The sequence below is a fragment of the Eschrichtius robustus genome, chromosome 20 (genome assembly GCF_028021215.1).
Source record: "Eschrichtius robustus isolate mEscRob2 chromosome 20, mEscRob2.pri, whole genome shotgun sequence".
In the NCBI taxonomy this organism is placed as follows: Eukaryota; Metazoa; Chordata; class Mammalia; order Artiodactyla; family Eschrichtiidae; genus Eschrichtius; species Eschrichtius robustus.
In genome coordinates, this window is record NC_090843.1 from 17,177,340 (window position 1) to 17,201,309 (window position 23,970).

General features: G+C 40.5%; 1 protein-coding gene across 3 annotated transcripts in view; it reads left to right on the forward strand.

Annotated features, from left to right (window-relative positions):
- NSF (N-ethylmaleimide sensitive factor, vesicle fusing ATPase) overlaps nt 1-23,512 on the forward strand; it is a 159,899-nt gene extending 136,387 nt beyond the window's left edge. For 2 of the 3 annotated variants that reach the window (XM_068530700.1, XM_068530701.1), the window contains exons 18-21: nt 15,908-16,042; nt 17,142-17,255; nt 21,368-21,423; nt 21,877-23,511. In XM_068530700.1, coding sequence (XP_068386801.1) covers nt 15,908-16,042; nt 17,142-17,255; nt 21,368-21,423; nt 21,877-21,922 — 351 coding nt within the window. In that variant the 3' untranslated portion in view covers nt 21,923-23,511. Of the gene's footprint in view, nt 1-15,907; nt 16,043-17,141; nt 17,256-21,367; nt 21,424-21,876 lie in introns of all 3 variants that reach the window. The other variant, XM_068530702.1, reaches the window with a different exon arrangement.
- The last annotated feature ends 458 nt before the right edge of the window (nt 23,513-23,970 follow it).

The following is a 23,970-nucleotide window of genomic DNA, read 5'->3' on the forward strand; positions in this document are numbered from 1 at the left end:
CCAGCGGCTTTATGATTTTCCTCATAGATCTCTTCTGGCACCTTCTTTTTTTTTCTTTTTGGGAGACAAAGTGCCTGAAAAGGAACTCCTCAGCTGTGAAATGACATGACTTCCAGTTTCCTCAACAAGTGTGAGAGTAGTTAAGCCCATTAACCTGACTGCTTTAATGTTTACCTGACACTTTTGCAAATCAGTTTGGAAGACCTCATCCATATGTACCAGAATAACCTTGTAACTAATGGAGAACCACTCCTGTTTCACTTCAGTGCTTCCCAGCCTTTTTCATATCATGGCATGTAGGAAATGATAACATCTGATGATGTACTTGGGTAAGTGGATGAGGCCATTCACAGCTGGCCAGAGATGCAGCCACGCCACGTGCCACCCAGCCTTCCCAAGGGCTGACGAGAATTGGTATCTTAGAACACTTATAATTCATTCACAGCATGCCAGCTGGAAAACTCTTTGGAAACTGTAAACTTTTACAAAAGAAGATCACTCCAAATTAATAGCAATATTGACGGGAATAAAGACACAGACCTAATAGAGAATGGACGTGAGGATATGGGGGGGGGGGTGAGATGTGACAGGGTAAGAGAGTGTCATGGACATATATACACTACCAAATGTAAAATAGATAGCTAGTGGGAAGCAGCCGCATAGCACAGGGAGATCAGCTCGGTGCTTTGTGACCACCTAGAGGGGTGGGATGGGGAGGGTGGGAGGGAGGGAGATGCAAGAGGGAAGAGATATGGGAACATATTGTATATATATAACTGATTCACTTTGTTATAAAGCAGAAGCTAACACACCATTGAAAGGCAATTATACTTCAACAAAGATGTTTAAAAAAATAATAAAAAAAAAATCAAAAAAAATAGCAATATTACTGAAGTAGAACTTGGACCTGACAGTTGTTAGAATTTTAGCTGAAAAATAAAGTTGTTGAAAAAAATTACTTCCTTACTGCTCTGGCACTTAGGAATATTACCTGATAAGAAAGAAGTAGGGCTTAGAGCTGGGAAGGGTATAACTAACAATGAGACTGTTAGTAAACTCCTGATGGGAACGCAGGCAGACATATTTGTTTCTCCAGGGGTTTAATTTAAGATCACCAGTCTCTCTACAAGATTGCTTTTTCTGTAATCCTTATATGACATCTCAGTGCAATCTTAACTTCGGATATGTTATTAGGAAGTCTTGGTGATATTAAGCAACTCTTCAGTCTTCGGGTTGCTTTAGCAAAATAAGCAAATAATGGAAGAGACTCCAAATCACGCAGGCCTAAACATGATTATCTCTCTGTCTATCTGTTCAAAATTAACTCTGGCTAATGACTACAATATGAGTCAAGAAGATATATAACCACTTTAAGAGAGAGGTTTAGTAATTTTGCCAGACACATTAATTGTAATCACTGATGTGGTGACTTTTGCATTGGGCTTCTTTATAAAAAATCTGTGTGATGCTTGACCGTTTAGTAGCCCAGTTTTCTCATTTATTAAATCAGTGACGTTAGATGGCTACTATAGTTTAAAAAATTCTCTAAAAGTATATTTTGCTTACTAGGTTATCTCAGAAAGTTCTGTGTAAATTGAATATATATATATATATAGAGAGAGAGAGAGAGAGAGAGGGAGAACAATTTCAAGTTAATCAAAAAACAGTGAAAGAAATTTGGTGAGTCCTTTCATAAAACATTGCTGCAGATATCTGCTAAATAAAACCATGTTTTCAAAATAGGGTTTTTTGTTTTGTTTTTCAGTAGAGCACATCTAAAATACGTATTAATTAATGCAAAAAATTATAAGATATATACATACACACATACCATTTTCAGGTAACTCAAAATTAAATATCTAAATTTTAATCAGAAAAATGCTAATGGTGCTGAGACAAAATATTCTCTCACTGCCTTAAATATATTACTGTGACTAGACATCAGCATTAGAAAAGTGTTGATTATACCATCATAATGTTCCATGGGGCCATGAATCTAGTTATGAGTATCCTCTCTGCACAACTTACTCATCGTATTGGACTTGGAGTCAGAAAACCTGAGTTTGAGTCTTAGCACAGCCATCTGGCGTTTTAGTCTTGAACTAGTCCCTTAATACCTTTGTGTCTATTTCTTCATCTGTAAAATGAAGATTATTCCTCCTTACCTACCACAGTGACGGCCAACTCACATAATGTAAGTTCTATGTAAACCTGCGGGCTGCACAGATATAAGGTATTAATGCCTTATTGTGAAAAGCATAAAGTTACTGAGAAGTAGGAGTATGCTGTTGGCCACAGAGAATGTCATTTGTAAAGAATCAGTTTATAAAGTCCTATCCTTAAAAAAGGGTGAATGTTTCTCTTGCGTGATTTGAATGTTCTCATTGCTTGGAGCCTAAGGGTTGACATCTAAAATTCTGTTTCTTCCTGTTTTCTTAATGTTTCAAAGTTCTTAGGGGTTTAGTATTTTATTAAGGCTGTTGTATAGAACTAGAAATGTATTTCCCAGCTGTTGTTGTTTTAAGAAAAGAGGTGCCTTTAGATAGTCCACAGAACCTCTTTAGCATGTAAGATAGGAAAACTAAAGAATGTAACTGTATATAGCAAATTTCCATGGAAAGTGAGTTCAGAGTTTCAAGTTGGAATGCCCAGGTTCAACTTCTCTCATTTGCAATACTGGAAAAAGAAGTAGAGGCACCCTGCTTCCCCATCGCCCATTCACTGAAATTTAGAAGCTTCCTGAGTCCTAAGACAAATACTCTGGTCTGGGGATTGGAGATCCGTATTATAAAAGGGAGAATGAAGTAGAAACAGGAATTTCAGAGTTCAACAGCGTGAGGAGTAGAGAGAGGGCCAGGGCTTCTGGCCATTGTGGGATCCCAAGGACACTACCTATTACACTCGTCCTTAGCCTCCGGGGACTGGCCCCCCTACGTCCTTTTTCCCTGTAGCTACCTGTTGCTTGTGACTAAAGTTCACCTCTTTTTCTAATCCAAGGTGGAACAGAATAGCATTTCACAGCTTCTCTTCTACCTTCCTGTCCCCAAAACAAATACACAGATCTTTGAAGATCCGTAAGGGTTTATACTATATGGCATAACAACTGTTGGGTGAGAAGAACCAATAAGGGGAACCTTACAAAGGGTCCAAAACAATCTGTCAATATTCCTGATAGTTATTGGAATGTAGATGGAACAAGGCCTTGATCTTTTCACGTCACAGCTTGGTCTGTAACCATGCTTTCATTTTGACAATCCTGCTTACCACTCACATTGGGGAATGGCAAATGTCAAGAGTGCTTTTCACAAGGAAAGCTCCAGACAATCTGCCTAGACCCTCCCTTCCTTTCTTTCTTTCTCTTTCTCTCTTCCTCCCCTTCCTTCCTTCCTTCCTCCCCTTCCTTCCTTCCTCCCCTTCCTTCCTTCCTTCCTCCCTCCCCTTCCTTCCTTCCTTTCTTCCTTCCTCCTCTTCCTTCCTTCCCTCCCTCCCCTTCCTTCTTTCCTCCCTCCCTGCCCCCTCCCTCCCCCCTCCCTTTCCTTCCCTTCCTTCCTCCCTTCCTTCCTTCCTCCCTTCCTCTCTTCTTCTCTTCCCCTCTCTCTCTCTTTGCAGACCTATTTAGGCTACATAGATGATGATATTTGTTGAATGGATATCTTGAAGATAGTGAGTCTACATGTAGAACTGGCATTGGCAGTGTAAATAAGAGCTCAGAAGTTAGAGTTTGAAGACTTGAACTTGAATTCAGTCACTTAATTTCTGAGCCTCAATTTTCTCATTGTAAAACGGGAACAGTAGTAATATTTAATATTTAGATCGTGAGAATTAAATAAGATAAATGTTGATTATAGTTCTTTGTAAACTGCAAATCACAACTCAATTGTTAATTATTCACTTTAAAGAAAACCCTGACTCTGTCTTTCCTCACACAAAAAATCCGTAAAACCAACAAAGTAACCAACCCATATCAAAGGAGCCAGGCTCCAGGTGGCTGCTGCGGAAGAAGCCAGCCCTAGAAATGTCAGCAGGAATGGCAGCTTCCTTTCCCTCTAGCTGCCAGCCATCGGGCTCCTGCAGATCCTGCTGGGGCAGCCCTGGAGCAGGTGGAAGAAGGGTGCCAGTTCCCCAAGTAAGGAGTAATAATGGGAAGGGAGAACAGGGTGAAATACCAGCCAGAGCAGGGAGATGAACAGCTTGGTGGCCACCCCGCTAGTGATCCATTATCTATGTAAAGTGGGCCTGTGTCAGAAACTGCCTGCCTAAGGATCAAATCACCTTCCACTTAATCCTCAGTTATTCTCTAAGTGTGATTTCAGTTATGAAGAAAAAAAGACTGGAGGAAATATGCCAAAATTGTTTTCTGTGATTGCCTCCAAATTTTGAAAAAAAAAGTTTGAGCTCATCCTCCCAATATTTTAATGCATTTATTATTCTATTAGTTGGTGTCCATTTTAAAACGTACAAAAAAGGAATTTTTAAAAAGAATGAAGAGAAAAACAAAAGTTAAAGGAAGTTCTATTATTTCTCCATCTTAAAGACAACTGATCTTAGATGGTAGGTCGTAGGTGGGTTTTTCTGCTTTATTATTTCTTACATTTTATACATTTTCTACAATAAGCATTTGTTACTTTATAATCAGGAAAAATAAAAACTTAATGTGTATACAGTTGTTTTTATTTTTAACTCAGCAGTATAACTGTCAAAATTCCAGTCCTTTGCAACTAACTTGCTGCTTGACTAACAACAGTTAAATGAATCTACCTTTGTATCTAAGCTTGTCTGTGTGCAATATATTTTGTTAGCCTTGTTTTTTCTTTAAGGCTGATTTAATTTAAGGTCTGGTCTGTAAGATACTCTGTGGTCCTGCGAGTAAAAGTGTGTATGTAAGTGCCTCCTGACTCTCACGGTTGTCCTTGGACACCCACCTGGCATTCAGCTCAGTGCTGTGCTTCCAGGCTGAACTTAACGATGGTTGAATGCCAATGTGACCAAGGTTGACCAGGATAGATGGTGACAGTTCTACTAAGCTTCATGGAAAGGAGATGAGAAGTTTCTTTCTATCCAAAAATATTTCTTTTGAAATGCAAGTTTGAAATATTTCTTTAGGGAATATATGCTTTTATTAGGATGTACATTTAATAAACTTTTGTTCTGTACTATAGAAATAACAAAGATGAATCAGACATGCTACCTGCCCTCAAAGAGCTCATAATCCAGGACCACCTATTCAGTTGTGCAGTTTGGGCACAAGCTGTGCACAAGGTCAACTGGCAAGTGGGGGTTAACATCTGGCCCACACTCCAGTTGCCCTGTGAGCCGTGTACCCTGACGTGGGCTGTAACTGCCCAGCTGAGTATGGTTGCCACATTTAGTACATGAGGATATAGGATGCCAAGTTAAATTTGAATTTCAGAAAGACACCAAATAATCTCTTAGTGTAAGTATATCCCATGCATTGTTTGGGACATACTTATACTCAGGGCTTTATCTGGCAACCCTAGCCCTGAGGAAGAGGAAAAGGGGTGCCTTTTTACTCATACAAGGTGCTGGGGCTTTAGGAGATGGGGACAAGGGTGGCTACATATACCTAGATGACTGCTTTTTTCTAATTCATCCACCTAGGAGGGGTATTTTTTTTCTTATTTGTATGCAGGCCAACTGGTGTCCCTGACACAATCCAGTGAGGGTGAAAGATGTGTAAACGTGATGATGTAAATAGTTAAGTTTTATAACTTATGTGGGTTCAGTGGACTGTGGAGGAAAGTATGGTCCATTTTACCTGAGAAAATCTGCAAATATTTCACAAATAGTAGTTCTTGATCCTGGTCTTGAAAGATGAGTGACAGGGAGATTGATGAGGACCATTGTGCTGTGCTGAGGAATTCCAGCTTTGCAGCGCTGGGCAGAGATGGTGAAGGGTGTGCCTGCACCAGAACCAGCACATTTTTATATTTACATACTAACTGGTACTTGGGAATTTACGGATGCGTTTTGTGTACAGTTACTTATCTTAGGCTTCATATGGCATATTCAGTTTCACTGGAGGGAAGAATAGGAATTAGTAGGAAATCAAAGGCTTCATTTTTCCGAAATGACTGAAGCTTAACCTCTTTAAATATCAATTGCTGTTATACTTTAGCCTTTTTTAAAAGGAAAGAAATGCTACATACATCTTTGGTGTCTGAAGCAAAGTATTATAAACACTACGTTAATGAATAAGAATCTTCATTACAAACCATAATCACATGGCGATTATGCAAGAACTATTGGAATGTAGAGGACTTGGCCCTGGGAGTCATTAAGTAGGCCCAGTGTGCCCTGTTTTTTTGAGTTTGTTGTACTTTTTCTTGTTTTTAATGGTTTTGCTATCAGCTTTTACTTGAGGAATTCAAGTGAGTTGTGTCAGTCGGCCTGCCTCTGACAATTCCCCCTCGTCTAATTTGCTGCTTCTTGTCAGCTGTGAGCTAAGAAAGGCAACCTCCAGGACCCTTGAGTTGTCTGTAAAGTGAGAGCAACTAGGCTCTGATGAGAGCCGGAGGAGCTTCCTGCCAGCAGGGCCATGTCGTGAAGTCCCTGGGTCCCTTTCTTCATAAAAAAAATGTTAAACTTTTATTTTCCAACTGTTGGTATTTAAAACATTTTCCTCAACCTGAAAGTTCTTTTATTTTTCTTCTGATTTTAGAAGAAATTAGAATATTTTTGTGGGCCCTTGCCCCTGTGCCCGCTGTGCCCGCTGTGCCCAGGGGATAAGTTGGTACTACCTGTGAGTAGTCACTTGAACCTCATTTATTGTGTTTTTTCAGTTCTAGAAGTTAGAGAATTTTGCATATATCTTGGTTCTTGGCTATGCTCTAGATAGTTGAAATTGTTCAGTAAATTGGCCTCCAGATAAATGAGGTGTTTTTACTGGGCACATTGAATCCATGCTCGGAGAGGGTGGAGCCTGAAGGAGCAAACTGGGTTGTGTAGGGTTAAAGGAGGGCAGAATGTGGAGAGAAGGCAAGTTCTGAAATATCTTGAACATAAGGGATAATTGCAAACTGGTAGAAAACTCTGGAAAGCATTTTAATAAAGAGGAATGCTATGGATAAAAATCACAGAGGTAGGGACTTCCCTGGTGGCGCAGTGGTTAAGAGTCCGCCTGCCAGTGCAGGGGACACGGGTTCGAGCCCTGGTCTGGGAAGATCCCACATGCTGTGGAGCAACTAAGCCCGTGCGCCACAACTACTGAGCCTGCGCTCTAGAGCTGGCGAGCCACAACTACTGAGCCCACGTGCTACAACTACTGAAGCCTACGCACCTAGAGCCTGTGCTCCACAACAAGAGAAGCCACCGCAATGAGAAGCACGCACACCGCAACAAAGAATAGCCCCTGCTCAAAGCAACTAGAGAAAGCCTGCACGCAGCAACGAAGACCCAACACAGCCAAAAATAAATAAATTAAAAAAAAAAAATCACAGAGGTAGAAGTTAAATGAGAAAGAAGAAGAAAATTGAACTGATTAGAGCACAGGGGTCATTTTAGGGCATCTCAAGCTAAAAGTGGAGGGAGGGAGGGAAAGTCTACTGTGGGTGCCAGGTGGAAGAGTTTGGATTTGCTGATGAATCAGTGATCATCTTAATTAAGTTTCTAATGAGAGAGCACCTACAAAACTGGGCACTAAGAATACTGTACATCAGTACGTCTTCATTTTCTTAATTTATTTAACCTTTTCTCCTAAGAGCTCAGAGGTCGTAATTTCTAGGTGATATATCTATCTAACTCATAATTAAGAGATCAGCCATTGCTGATATAAGTTAAAAATTACACAAATAAGAATGGACAGCAAAGCATAGTGGGAATATCGGTGAGGCCTGAACTCTGGTTTCAGCTCCCTCCTTGGATGTAAAATCTTACCCCTGTTTCTCACCTACAAAATAGCCAGGAGAGGAGAGGGAGGAGGAGAGAACTAGGCAAGCTTTCAGAGCTGCTCTGAGTACAAAATCTGATGATTCCATGTCTTTTTCACAAACTGGTACTAAAATATTCTTTAATATCTCAAAGTGGTCTGCTCTTGCCTATAGTAATTTTTAAAAATTATTTGGGGTGAAGTTTCTCATTTCATATTCCATGTGCATTATGAATTCCCCCTCTTTATCGTCCTCTGTCCTGCCTGCAGCACCAGGAGGATGGTTACAAAGACAGTAGGCTAAGAATTTGCTTCAGGGTAAAATCTAATGGAGAGTTTAAATGTCGTTGTCTGCCTAGTTGTAACATGATTTATTTGAAACATCCTTCCTTTGGTATTCAACTTAAACATTTAACTAGCAAAAAAAGAAGTTACAGACATTGGAGCGTGAGAAATCAAATGCATGCAGGATATGCAAAGTGGCCCCAATTCCTCTCCTTTCACTGTCCAGACTCTTGGTTGTTTTTAATAGTAGTCAAATTTTTCCCTTGATTAGGGGAAACCAAGAGTTGTAGGAGATGCTTAATAATACTTATCTCGCTAGCTTAAATTAATGGCTTCTAATGAGTCTTATCTTTTCTCTGTTAGAGAAGTCTGTATTATGAATAGTTATGAATAGCTTAACTATTGACGATCAATTGATTAGCTAAGAGAAAGCGGTATGACATCCTTTGCATCTAGTTGTTATATTGTAAATGAAGCATACATGCTGATCATTCTGGATTGTTTTCTTTAAAACTTGTTGACTTGTTATCATAGTATTCAACACTTGGGGCTCAGATGTATAGACTCTGCACTTGGGGCTCAGATGTATAGACTCTGAAATGGTAGTTATTTTCCTTTTGAACATTTGGTATAGTGTGCATTATTCCAGGGCCAGAAGAGAAGTGTAACAAGGAAGGAGTGATCTGCGGCCCTTGAAACCTACACTGAGATCACCATTCATTCATTCAACACAAATGTATCAACTTGTCACTATGTTCAAGGCACTATGCTAGCCCTGGATCCATCAGTGAAACCAAACAGACACAAGTCCTGTCCTTATGAGGGAAGGCCAGCAATAAATAGAATAAATAAGTAAAGACAGTAAATGAGTAAAGTATATAGTATGTTAAGAGGTGGTCCCTACTGTGGGGGGAAAGAGCAGGATAAAGGGAAATGAAGTGGGGGTGGGGGGGTAGGCCTTGTGGGAAAGGTGACACTGGAGCAGAGCCCTGACTTTGAGGCAGAGAACCATGTGGATGTATAAGGGAAGAGCATTCTAGGTAGAGGGAACATCAGAGTATCTTCTGCGTGCCAGGCATGCTGTGCTAAAGACCTGCAAGGACAGAGATGAATACAACATGGCCCCGCCCCCAGGGAGCTGACAGGCTAGAGACAAGATTCAGACTTGCAAATAAATGCAGTGGTAAAGTTGTATAAGCTCTATGGTGGATAGAATTTTTTATTTAACCTGCACTGAATAATAACAAACTAAGTTAAAGTATCAGACATTACTCCCATTTCAAGAATGAAACTAGTGTAAGTGACAAACTGAAGCACCTCTTACCAGAAAAGCTTCACATCCTCTGCCCTGAGCTGATTTCTTCCTCAGAGTCCCTGCCTCTCACCGAGGCCCCTCACTCTCAACCTGCTGTCACGGCTGCTTCTGAGGGCTGTTTGATCTTTAGCTTCAGGCCTCGTCTGGGCCTTGACGTAACCGTCGTTAAGCTGAAGATCGGAGCGCTCATTTCCCCCTAATGCAGAGTGAATCTTGGCCCTCTGGGAGAATGCACTCTCTTGGCGTCGTTTGCGGCCAGTGCCTGCATTGTTGGGAAGAGAGGAATTCTCACGTGCCCCACTGCTCGCCCACCCGACCCGATGTCATAGATTCCTGACATCCCAGGCAGAGGACAATTTTTCAGGTTCCTCTCAAGACCATCGTTCAAGCTCTCACTTCCTTTCATTCCTGTCTCCTCTGACAGTGATGGCAAAGGCCTCCCTCCCCCACGCATTCTCACCTCATGCTCTACTCTGACAAGTAGGTAGGATTTTTAATCCCGTTTTTATGGTTGAGGAAGAAACAGGTGCTGAGAAGTTCAGTGATCTAGCCCAAATCACCCAGCTATGAATGGTGGAGCCTGTACTTTTTGTGTGGCACCAAACCACCTGTCCAGCAGGGGACTTGCCTCTCCTCCCTTGCTTTCTGCCCACCTTGGGCTTGCGTTGAAATGGAAGGCGTGTGTGTGCATCACTGATGGCGAGGCGCCGACCCTTCCTGGGCGCGCTCACTCTGAGACCCTTTCTCAGAGCTGTCTCTCCTGCAGCAGCCCCCTCACAGGCTGCCGGGCTGCCCAGCATGAAGCTGCTGGGATCATCTTTCTCGTCATCACAATTCTTCCTCCTCCAGCACCTTCTTTAGTTTCCTGTTGCTTTTTATACTAAATCTCCTTTCTTAGTTTGGCATTCTGAGTCTTCCTTTGATTGGCTGCCTACTCCCCATCTCTCTAAAAAGACCGTTTTCAGCCCTGAGGGCTCTGGCTCAGCTGCCTCCACCACCCACATGGGAATTAGGAGCATGGAAGACCTGTCCCTTCTCCTCCAGGGCCTCCTTCCTCTTCGTCAGTGTCTCTACGATACTATAGGAATCTTCCCAGATGACCCCATGCCAGTGAAGCTGTGCCCATAAGCTGTGTCCCCTCAGCATTATTCATTTATGTTTGCTGGTGTCTTACTTGGTAGTGGTCCCTGAATATTTACTTGGTCTCCCCAGCCAGATTGTACTCACTTTAGAGGCACAAACTGAATCTCATAATTCCATAAATACCCGAACAGAGTCAATTCATGTTAATGGTCTGATCAACTAATCTATTTTATCTTTAACTTACTGGGCTTATAAATTGTGAATTCTGAAAATTTTCACTTTTGTTTACAAAAGGCTCAAATTCTAACAACCAGAAAATAAAGTTTAAGGCCCCCGGCACACTCACTTCTTAATCCATTTCAGGGTTTCCAGTTGTTCACAATTCATTCTTCTTACCAAGGGTGTATTGCCCTTGCTCAGCATTGAATGATATGGAAATAATTGGCCTTTCTTTACTGCATAACTGACTTTACTTTTGTTAGCAGGTTAAAATCAGCCCTTCCATTTCACTGCAGTTATTATATTGGTGGCATTTTTATTTAAGGGAGGGAAAAAAAGCTTTCTTCCACATGAACTTTTGTTGCAAATCAGTTTATTGGGGCCAGTCAATGGGCAGGACCTATGAAAGGGTGTGGATTATCTGGTTAGTCCTTTGTGTGGCAAAAGGCTTAGATACTGCTTAGTATTTGGCTCATTCTTCATCATGTAAAGAAGTGGTTTTTCTGAAGGATCAACACCTGACTGAGCCCTGCCTTTTTCATGGTAATGTTTTCACCTGAGTTGCTTCTTATGGTACTAAGAATTAGTTAACTAATACTTATTTAACCTTGGAACAATGTTTATCATAATCCGATTGGCAGATAGTCGTTTTATTTAGGCCTTTTCTTTATTGCATCAGGACTAGAAAATCTCAGTGAAGAGTATGCTGGGAACAATTTTTTCCAAGTAAGTTGTCACTCAGCTTTTTTTCTTTCCATCAAGGGGCATGTTTTGGCGTTATAGACTCAGACTAGTAGCCACTAGTAGTTGGATTTCTCTTTCTGGGTTGAGCTCTACTTTCATTTTTAAAGCTGGCCTTCTCATTTCATGCTGCTGGCAACTTTTTCTCCAAAATGTTCTCCAATGTGATTTATGATATTAATATATTCAGAGCTGGTTTTTCATGGTAAAGCTTCCTCATGAGTATCACCACTAATTAATATACAGAATGACCCAGCACAATTTAATTATTTGGTAATGTTTTTCGGTGTTTTCTTAAAGATGATGCTTACAAGTCAAGGCCTGAACTTCCCTGGGTCATGACCTCTCTGCAGTGTTTGCAGTCTTGTTAAACAAGAAGAAAAGCAGAACATAAATTAACATCTCCATTATGAGTTGCTCTACATTTCCCAGTCTTAACACTCTGAAGAGCACAGTCACTGGTAACGTAAGACAGAGTTTCACTAGGAAAATGGCAATTCCAGCCTTCTGGAATGGGTAAGAAGCCATTCTTCTAGGGCTAGTGTTGTCCTCTGTAAGAGAGGGGCAAGATGAGGGGGTTGGAATTATGGACTATGGAACATTAAAAACCTTAAGGAAAGGGGCTTCCCTGGTGGTGCAGTGGTTGAGAATCTGCCTGCCAATGCAGGGGACACGGGTTCGAGCCCTGGTCTGGGAAGATCCCACATGCCGCGGAGCAGCTGGGCCCGTGAGCCACAATTGCTGAGCCTGCGCGTCTGGAGCCTGTGCTCCGCAACAAGAGAGGCTGCGATAATGAGAGGCCTGCGCACCGCGATGAGGAGTGGTCCCCACTTGCTGCAACTAGAGAAAGCCCTCGCACAGAAACGAAGACCCAACACAGCCATAAATAAATAAATAAATAAATAAATTAAAAAAAAAAAAAAAACCTAAGGAAAAAAGCCAAGTAACAGTTATCTTTAATTGTAATGAAGATATACCAGCCTGTGTGGCTTTTGGCATCTATGAGCCTTCAAGGATATGTTCCTAAGTTTACAAACAGAATTTTAAAATAGTTGAGAAATAGTTTGAGTGTAAAAGCACCACTTTTCTGTTACACAGTAGAAGTTTATACATCTTTATGTGTTCGTAATTACCCCAACACCCCAGTTTTTGTTTTTGTTATTTTGCCTTTGGATTTATCTATTTCTGCTCCTTCTGGCTTGGATGTCCTTCCCCTTCGTCTCCTAATCACCCCACTCACTCCTTAAGACTCGGTTCAGATATTGTCTCTTCCAGAGAAAAAGATGTTTCTCTGCCACACATTTCTTCCCTCTACCATGACATCCTATGTGCAATACCTCTACCTTTCCATATTGTATTATAATGATCTGTTTTGTATCTGTCTCTCTGTATATACAAGGTCTATTCCGTATTCATCCAGGGGCTTGGTAAAGGTCTGTTGACAATGTGTTTGATTTTTAGCTAGTTGGTTTCTTGAATAATAACAATGATTACCCTTTAATGTGTATACTTCAGCGGTATACTTCTCTCTCACAGTCTTTGCACAGGCATTTGATATGCCAGTTACTAATTGCACCAGAAAGCCTCACCCTTGTTTCTTTGGTTAGGCCTTTGTTTACATTGGTGCACCATCCATTCTTGGCACAACAGATGGACAAAATAAAATCAGTAAGACTGAGAAACGCTAGCACGCCTTGTTAGCAATAGTGGTTTAATATTTACAAAACCCCAATGGAAATTGTTTTGGCATCTGATCTTCAATTTCTTAAACTCTTTTCCTACATTTAATTTAACTTTCACATAATTTTTAAATTTTCTCATTTATTTTAATGCCCTGAGTTTCTAAGATCTGTGAAAGGTTTAATGATTTTATTAAAGGCTTATCTGTGGAATGAGTGTGTATCATAAATCTAGTGACATAGTTTAAAATCCATTCCTCTTCCATTTTCCAAGTAAACATTTTTAAAACGTGTTTTTCTTCGTGAAAAAAGGCAGTATACAATTTTGGATTCTGGATCTGGTTTCCATTCCTGGCTCCATCATTTATTAGTTATTAGACCTTGAACAAATTAGTTAAATCTATAAGACTCAGTAGCTTCATCAGTAAAATAGAGATAATACTGATACTTAATTCTTAGGATTATAATGGACACTGAATGAGAGATTGATCTAAAGAGGTGCCATACTGCAAATAGGAGTAAATGGAAGTCTCCATATTGAGTGGTGAGGTACCCAGACTCCTTCCCCCATCGACTCCCATGTAGTATGTTGGGAACTAGTCTCTATAACCCTCAGGAAGGAGACTGGAAGATTCTCCAGGGAAAATGTACACATCCTGACCTTTGAGGGACCCCCAGTAATCAGCCAAGTCTTATCATCCTATCACGAAGCTCTCAGACTCAGAGCTTCCAGTCATTAGTTTACCTCTTAAGTATGAATAGTAATCCAACAATCACCAGACACTTGAAGAAAACCACCAATGAACAAATAAGAAAAAAAAAAAAAAGAAAGAAAAGAAAAAGGAACTCAGAGGAAACAAAGACAAAGCAGAGAAAAGAAGAAAACATTTTAAAAAATGTGTAGTATTCACAGAGATCTAAAATAAGGTTGTATCCATGAAATATAATAGGATGTAATTTTTTTAAAAAAGAAACATTCAGTAAACAAGAAAGAGTGACTTATCTCAAGGTTCACAATTTATAGAACATACGGATAAAGAAAAGATTCTTTTAAAATTATATTTATTTTTAAAAGTTAGAAACAATGAGTCAGAAAATCAGAATGGTATCAGTCTTCTAGTCAGCAACACTGAAAATTAAAAGACAATAGAACAATGCCTTGAAAATTCTGCGGGGAAACTTGTTTCTAACCTTGTTCTCTATACCTAGCCAAACTATCAAGTGTAAAGTGTACAATATTAAGGGTGGAATAAACACATTTCCAGGTCTTAAAGTTTTTACCTCCCATACACCCTTTCTCAGGAAGCTTTTGAAGTATATGTACCATGGAAAAGAGAATAAATGAAAAAACAAAGGAAGGTGAGGAGACGGGATCTAACAGAGGAGAGAGGAAAGTTCTAGGGCTACAGCTGTGCAGCAGGCCTAGAGAACAGTGAGTTCAGATTGAACTTTGAGAACAGAGGACTCCAGGAGGGGAATGTCTTTGAGAAAAAACACCCAAAACTTTAAAATTCCCTAACATGTTTGAACATATGGGTATGATATCCGTGGCTGTATTTGTTTGGGATGAACTTGTGGTAAGTACTTGATAAACTAAGCAAAGGGGTGGGGGGGGGGTGAAATGGCAATTATTAACTCTAATAAAAACAAAATGTTGCCCAAGAAAGGAAATTTAATAGTACACTACATGGCTTAGCTGTAAATCATATTTATATAATCATAATAAATACTGAATATAGATTTAACCAAAGACTGTGAAATAATTGGAAGGATGAGAAAAAGGACATATTGGGGTGGGGGACTGTACAAAATTAATATTAACTCTCCCTTTTCCATAATAGGAATTCAGGAAATAATATTTAAAGCTGAAAAGAAAAATCTAAAAATAATAGTGTACCACTGTTATTTAAAGATAAGGAAGTAAATATAAGAAGAAAAACTAAGAGAGTAGAAAACGGTTGCTTCTGGAGAGAGGGAATCAGGAATGGTGGCCTAAGCCTGCTATAGTTTTTAAACATTCCTTGTATATTTTGGGGTTAAAAATTAAAAAGAAATTAAAGATATTAAATGAGACAATTATGTAAAGCATTTAGCACCATGCCTTTCACAGTTAACTGCTGCATAAATGTAAGCTATTATTATTATCCTACCTCTCCTAAAAACCGTAATAAAGCCTTGCTAAGTGGGTTGCATGGGGTTTCCATTCATTCATTTCATTTTTTTCCCAGCCATACATATATTGATACTATGTTGGCTGTGAAAAATGAATTACAAACATATACTAAGGTATCTTTCTATTTGGTTTGTGTATCTTCCTGATTTACTGGTCCATGATGTCATTGATATGGATAAGGAGAAAGAGCTGCTGCCTCTTTCTGAACCACATGCTGAAGAAAGTGTTGCTCTTTCTGAATCATGTTGTTGATACATTTTTTAAAGATTTTCGAGGGACTTCCTTGGCGGTCTAGTGGTTAAGACTCTGCTCTTCCACTGCAGGCAGGAACTAAGATCCCACATGCCGCGCAGCACGGCCCAAAAAAAAAAAGGATTTTCAAGAGGACAGTGCTGAGTTTTTTTCCTTCCCTTTTGCCTAATCATTTGCATTTCTGCGATTAAATAAATGGATATTGTTCAGGCTTACTCTAGTTTCCTAATCAGTCCTTTCCTATGTGTTTTAACACATTTTCTCCCTATGATCAGGGCCGCAAGCTTCTTATCATTGGGACCACGAGCCGCAAAGATGTCCTTCAGGAGATGGAAATGCTTAACGCCTTCAGCACCACCATCCACGTGCCCAGCATTGCCACAGGAGAGCAGCTGCTAGAGGCTTTGGAGGTGAGAATGAGCCAGTGGAGTGTACACCGTTCAAAGAAAGGAGTTGAGGCTGGGATTAATGCTAAGGGTGCCCCAGACATCGCACCTGGTGTTTAGTTTCTATGTTAACCTAGAACGCGGAACCTGGGATACACCGGCAGTCATTTTCAGGAATTAGAGGAAGAAGAGATAAATACAAGTGAGAGTGAAGTAATTCCTCATTCCTTGGTGGAAGCAGCATACAAACTGCCAGGAAAGAATTACTTTGTGCCCAGCATGACTAATGCATATAGATTACATGGACCAGAAACTTGGAATGGGGGGAGGGAGTAGAGTAATCAATAAATAGAAAATTCAGTTATTCATAGTAGCTTTCAGCCCATTTACTTGCATTTAATAAATTGGAGCAATGGTTAAAGCCTTAGAAACTTGAAAAAAGCTATAGAAGTAAAAGCAACCCCTTTATTAACAAGTTCATAATGTGGAAATGTTTTCTCACATTTTTTTGAGGATGACATAGTCTTTAATTTTAAAAAATATATATCCTTTATTAAACTTTTGATTAATATTAATGTGTACAAATGACTTGATGAGGTGTTAGAAAATATTATCTAGTGACTTGCTCAGCAGTGAGAGTCAGGAAGGCTTCTTGAAATCCTCAAGACCCATATAATTGGGGCATACTCCCAACAAAATAGAAACTATCTATATGATAAATGTTTCCAGCTTACCTGTTTGAGCGGTTTTTGTGCTGGGGTTGAGTAAGAGAATTAAATTTAGTCTGCTTTGACACATACAGATTATTCCTAGAAAGGAATGTTAAAAATTTTAACTGATATTTATTATGGATTGGAGCTATTTTTCCCCCAGCAAATATATCTCTAAATTATAATCAAGGTCCGTAAGAAAACAGAGTTTAGGATACCAGTTTTCATTTTCATAATTGCACCTAATGGATTTCAGGAAAGTCAGGTTGGATTTTAAAATATGAGAGAATTCTGTCAGCTTGAACCAGTTAGGTAGTTCTTATCACTGTTCTTTTAAGGGTAAATGTGGGAATTAACTAATGTTGTTGATGCACTTATAGAAGTGCTTTCGTTTTTTTTTATTGTTTTTGTAGCTGTTGGGCAACTTCAGGGATAAAGAACGCACCACAATTGCACAGCAAGTCAAAGGGAAGAAGGTCTGGATAGGAATCAAGAAGTTACTAATGTTGATCGAGATGTCCCTACAGGTAAGATGCTTCCTTCTCCGTATGGTTCAGACGTAGAAGCTTCACGATATATCCCAAGAGTTTTTATCATTCCCTCTCACTGAGGTTTTAAGTTATAATTCTTTTATATTATTTCCAGAATCAGGTTGGTGTTAGTAGCCTGCTTCTGAGATCAAACAATAACTTATGGGTACTTTTCTTTCCCACTTCTTAAAATTCAAAAATAGAAGAAAAGAATATAGAGTTACTTTAAGTTTTAATTTAGGGAGTCACTAGGTCTTAGAACTAGAAAGGACTCAAAAGAACAATTGTTCTGCTGCCCCCTCATTTTAGAGGTGAGGGTCCTGAGTGTCCCACCGGTTGTCAATGAGTTATGTAGGGTCACAGCCAGTTATCTACAGGGGTCGGGGGGGTGGGATGGCGTTGTCCATCAGAGGTCAGGAAGCGACGCACAGACACCAAAAGGGGCCTGGGAGACAGTTTCAAGGGACAAGGTAATTGAGTGTACAGATTAGACTTCGGCTGTGTATGTTCTCCCCTGGCAGGGCTCCTAGAAATTTTATGCAAACTACTGTAGGGTTGAAACGTCCGGGATCACATAGAAAACTAAGCCCCAGGCTACTCCCAGGGCAAAAACAGATGAAACCTCTTTGGGACTTTCTCACGTCTACGGGCAACTTACCTTTCTTCTTTTTGTAACTCCACCCATCCGTGTGCACATCCTGTGTCTTTTTGTCCTTATCTGACATACTAGTTAGATAATAAATGTATCACTTCCAAGCTTTGTTGAGTTCAGGGACCTTGGCTCTCACTCACTATTAAATCCACAGCCCCTGGAACAGAACTGGACACATAGTCGGGCACCCAGTAAACTTCTGTTGAACGACTCTCTCCTGGGTCTTAGGTGGACAGACTGGCTGCATTCTTGAGAGTCGTGTGTTGTGCTCAGTCCTGCTCCTCCAGCAGTGTGAGCTGTGGGTGGATGAGGTGACATTTAAGTTTCACTTACTTCTGAAATAGGCTCTTGGACCAATGACAAATTGGAATCACGAAGCAAATGCTTTTTAATCTTTGCTGGTAAATTTTTTTATATATATATAAATTTATTTATTTTATTTTTATTTATTTTTGGCTGCATTGGGTCTTCATTGCTGTGCACAGGCTTTCTCTAGTTGTGGCGAGCAGGGGCTACACTTTGTTGTAGCGCGTGGGCTTCCCATTTGCGGTGGCTTCTCTTGTTGTGGAGCACGGGCTCTAGGCACGTGGGCTTCAGTAGCTGTGGCACGCGGGCTCAGTAGTTGTGGCTTGCCGGCTCTAGAGCGCAGGCTCAGTGTTTGTGGCACATGGGCTTAGTTGCTCCACGGCATGTGGGATCTTCCTGGACCAGGGCTCGAACCCATGTCCCCTGCATTGGCAGGTGGATTCTTAACCGCTGTGCCACCAGGGAAGTCCAGTAAATTTATTTTAAAATAAAATTGTAGCTTTCAGAAACCTAAAGTTTAATTTACTGAACTTTCAGCTGGACTATTTTAAAGCCAATTTATTTATTTTTCATTTTGAGCAGTAAATTAAAGTTACAGACAAATCACTTTGCTTAGGATTATTCTTGGTAAAGGTGCATGTACATTGGCTCTCTCCTTGGAAAAGGTAAATTTGTCAGATAGTCAGCTCTACTCTTCATTTTTTAAGTTTCAGCACAATTTTTTTTCAGTAATTGCATAGAAGAAACTATGTGGGTTTTTCTCCCCAATCCCTACCCCTTCCTCTTCCTTTGATGCCCACCGGTCAGTGATCAAGTTAATGCCTCCTCTGTATGTGGGGTGGAAAGTGAGAGTGGGGCACTCAGGCCTAATCTTCAGCGACTGACACTTCATAGGCCTCTGAGTTTGAACCCCTTCACATCAAATGGATTTGGTGCAGCTGAGTGAATTCTCTTTGGATCTGCCTTAGAGAGACCGAGCCTAAGTGAAGAGGCATGTAGTTTAGCAGAATATAAGTCATGTTACCTCTCTGTTCACTATACACAATTCTGTTAAAACTTGCACGGTGCTGAGGATCTGCTCTGACTGGATGTCACCTGAGGGAATAAAGTCATTTATCTAGATTACTTTTTTCCTCCCTTTCTCTTGACTTTTAATTCCATAGCTACAGGCAAGTCAGTAAGTCCTTGCTCACACATACTAAATATATTTAATGGGCAAAGACCTGCAAGTACTGACTACAGCGGAACTCCAGCCAGTTCCTTTTTTTTTTTTTAGAGAACTTGACAATTGACTCATATGTAATTCTATTCCCAAAGAGGAAAAATGTTTCTCTTGTTAAATATTCACACTTTTTCTTAGTCCTTTGTAGTCTGACCTCTTAACTTTTATACATTTGAAACTTCTGTTCAGATGTTTTTCTGGGATAGAAGAGAAGAAATCTTAAAAAAAAAAAAAAAAAAAGTGGTTGGAGGGGGGAATCCAATTGCACATTTACCCACAGCTGCACTGAGCATTTGAAAGCTATTCCTGGAGGGCAGGGAGTTCCCTCTTGGGAAACAGACTCCTTGCCCTGGAACATTTTTTAAAAGTTAGGTGTGTTTCTTACAATAAAAATTTATTGTGTTTCTTACAATAAAAATTCATCTTAAGGAATTAAATTTTTATAAATTTGTTTGTTTAATTTATTTTTGGCTGCATTGAGTCTTCGTTGCTGCGCGCGGGCTTTCTCTAGTTGTGGCGAGCGGGGGCTACTCTTCGTTGCGGTGCACCGGCTTCTCATTGCGGTGGCTTCTCTTGTTGCACAGCATGGGCTCTAGGTGCACGGGCTTCAGTAGTGGCACGCGGGCTCGGTAGTTGTGGCTCGCAGGCTCTAGAGCACAGGCTCAGTATTTGTGGCGCACGGGCTTCGTTGCTCCGCAGCATGTGGGATCTTCCCGGACCAGGGCTTGAACCCGTGTCCCCATGCATTGGCAGGCGGATTCTTAACCACTGCACCACCAGGGAAGCCCCATTAAAGATGTTTTTAATGATCATTTTTTAGATTACTTCACATCTCTGGTGGACCAATGAGAATAAAATATAATTAAACAAATTAGTAGAAATATGAATATGAAATGAAAATGAGTAGGGATAATTAATAATAACAACCTGAACCTACAACCTGAGCCAGAACTAACTCCCCCATCTTTTTTTTAGACTCACAATGCGGTTCTCAGTCACAAGAGACCCGGATTATCCAGAGAGCATGTCAGAGGAATCAGTCCCACTGTTCTTTTTTTTTTTAGTTTCAGCACAATTTTTTTCATTACTTGCAAAGAAGAAACTATGCAAGAGAGACCAAGGCTAAGAAAAGCTCATGTCCATTATATAGAGTTAATAAGCTATTTTTTTAGTTGCTTAATCAACACCAATTGGTTTCTTCAGTTTTGGTCTCACTTTTTTTTTTTTTTTTTAAGAATTATTTATTTATTTATTATTTTTGGCTGTGTTGGGTCTTCGTTTCTGTGCGAGGGCCCTCTCCAGTCGCGGCAAGCGGGAGCCACTCCTCACCGCGGCGCACGGGCCTCTCACCATCGTGGCCTCTCCCGTTGCGGAGCACAGGCTCCAGACGCGCAGGCCCAGCAGCTGTGGCCCACGGGCCCAGTCGCTCCGCGGCATGCGGGATCCTCCCAGACCAGGGCCCGAACCCGTGTCCCCCCGCACCGGCAGGCAGATTCTCAACCACTGCGCCACCAGGGAAGCCCTTGGTCTCACTTTGATGCCTTCAATGAACCCTATGAATTGGATGCCATGTGCACCCCCATGAATGGGCAGCCCCGGTCTCACACTTGGTGGCTCTCAGTGCTGCCTCCTCACCCGGTGCTGGCTAAGGGAGCGCTCAGCTGAGGTGCCTGTGGATGACCAGCTGGGTCATTGGCAACCTCATGCATGGCGATTCTCTATGCTGGGAAATCCCACTCACTTCCCCTGAGTGACACAGTCTGCTTTGCTGTGTATCAGAATACTGGTCAAGGAGCAGGTAACACATTTCTGTGACTCAGCAAAGCACTAAGGAAGTATAAACCCGATCATTTTCTTGGCATGAAGTAAGTGCATCATTATTAGAAGGCACCACTAACCCATCGTCTTTATTTCTTCTGATGTGTTTAGATGGATCCTGAATACCGTGTGAGAAAATTCTTGGCCCTCTTAAGAGAAGAAGGAGCGTAAGTACATGCGACACTTAAGACCGCCAGCCAGACTTCCCACTCTTTTAAACCCATGTGCCTATTCGAAGAGTTGCTGTACAGTGCATGTGAATTAGAATTCTCAACCTCTCTTGGACAACTTTGTTTCCATTTATTAGAATTCTTCGCTGTGTTGTAGGTCTGGGAGACCAAGCATAGAAATGGGTTGTACCGTTGGTTTGCTCTCCCTGTCCTGCTTTGCAAAACTTCCCTGTCACAAGGCAGGAAAAAGCTCGATGGTACATATTTATTGGAACCTGCTTTTAAATTGCATGGAGCGCAACCATTTTCTTTTGTGAAGTGCTCATCTAATAGCAAATACGTAGTGAAAAATGTAGAAGCACCACTAAGAAGCTTTTAGTGTGGTTTTGTGATGAACGGCTTTTTGCAGACCATCATCTGTTTTTTGTGTTTTGGATATTTCTTTTTTAGTAGCCGCCTCGACTTTGAAAATGAACTATTTTCAGACACAAAGTGACCAAGGAAAGTGACCAAGGTGAAGGTGGCCTGGGATCTTCACTCGACTTACTCAAGATACTGGACAAATTGAAATGTTTCCTGCCTTCAACACGTGCTCCTTCTGCATGATTAGTGCAATGAAACTCCCTTCCTTGTGCTTATTGAGATACTCCGTTTTGTGGAAGGTATAAATTTCCTTTAGAATGCTGTGCTCACCTTCCCGTGCAAGCTGATTCCTTCTTGCTCAGTCTTTAAACGTGGGAAACATACTGTACTTGTGAACACTACACATTCTAAGCTCCCTACCACCACCTGTCACCTAAAAACTCTCAATAAACGCAACGATGTGGCAAAATAACAGTTCCCGGAGTAGAAGGAAGACTTTCTACATGTAAACCAGGAGCAGTGAATAGAGGTATGGGTTCAAAGGGATTATTTTGTAACTTCCTTGTGCTAACACTAAAGGTAATTGGATACATGGTTAAAGGTTCTCCCAGAAGCCTGGTTATCTTTGCCTAAAGAAACAGGGCTTTGAATTTCTAAGATGCTGTTCTCAGTCATTTTCAGAGATGTTTCCAAGTTGCAGTCAGGAGATCTTTCTTAACAGAAAGTCAGATTATTACCATGTTGGCTGTGACACCCCCTTAATATAAGTAATTTGCTCTGTGGCAAGAGATATGCTAATCATTACCACTTGGTAGATGTTGTTAACAGCTTGTGAGAGATGTGTATGGAAAAAGCACACACCCCTAAACAGAAAGGCGTCATTAAAGTAACTTAAAACCCTCTCAGCACTCATTAGTGTCCAACTCTAAATGGGTCAATCCCTTAGTTTAATATTAAAGGCTTATTTAGTATCACCACTTTTCTTTTTTCCTTAGCTTAATGACTTACTTAGAATATATCCTTCCTTTAAATTATCTGTACTACCTAGCATCTAAATAAAACACTATTTTCCAGAAAAAATAAACCACTTTCTAGTCCTCTCCCCTCAGTCCTTTAACATCCATTCCAATACACTGAAGACATTTCCTTTCCCCACTACGCACTTCTTCCAAAGAGAAGGAGAACGGTGGTGTAAGCCGAGTTTGAAGAAATTTAATCAGGTCATCATGTTTGGTGAGGAGACTTGTGGAACATGCCACTCTCTCCCCGTCGCTGCTTAAACTTCTAGGACAAGCGATCAGGAGCCACCTGAAGGTACCTAACACCACCTGTACGGCTTGTCACGCATAAGGTACTTGGGTGTAGCTCTGTCATCTGTCCCCGTGGTAGAAGGTAAATTATCTCCAGATCTTGCTCTCTGTATATTTTTGGTAGACTTGTATGTCACATCTACTTTCTTTTGGGTTTTCATCTCTAGCCTATTTTGTGGCTGTTTTTTTTTTAGGTGGATTGTATTGTGAAATTCTGTGATTGCTGGTGGCCAGTATCCTGGATTCCCTTATCTGTTTTAGATCTTGCCTCTTTTTTCTCTTCCCATGAAAGCAGCACACATTGTATTAACTTATGTGTCTTGTTAAATAAGGTTAATGTCTTTGTGTTTTTCCAAAACTATATTGAAAAAATATAAATATTATATTGTTTAATGCAAATGAAGGAATGCAATAAAGAGTACATATACTTGAAAACATTCTGTAGACCAATATTTTGTACAAAACAACATACATAACTGATATGAGTGTATGAAGAAGAAGGGGATCAGAAAAGCCCCTCCTTGTTTTAACTAGTGTAAGGAGATGGATGATTTTTATTTTAAAATCTCTGATTTTAATCATTCAGAAAATATAGTTAATTTAAAGGAAATACAGATCGATAGCATATTTTATAAAGTCAGTGCACAACAAGAATCTTTATACGTCTTTTACTTATTTCCCTCTACTAAAAAACTGAAGTGTACCAAAGCCATAAGCAGGTTAGTAATAAACCGGAAGGGAAAATTGTTTCTCAAGTAGAATTACTCCTTCCTATGACACGTACAAGCCAAGGGACTCAAACACTCTCAGTGAGATTTCTTCACATGGTTCGTTTTGGTATCCTTCATCCATTTTGCATGTTTCTGAGCTA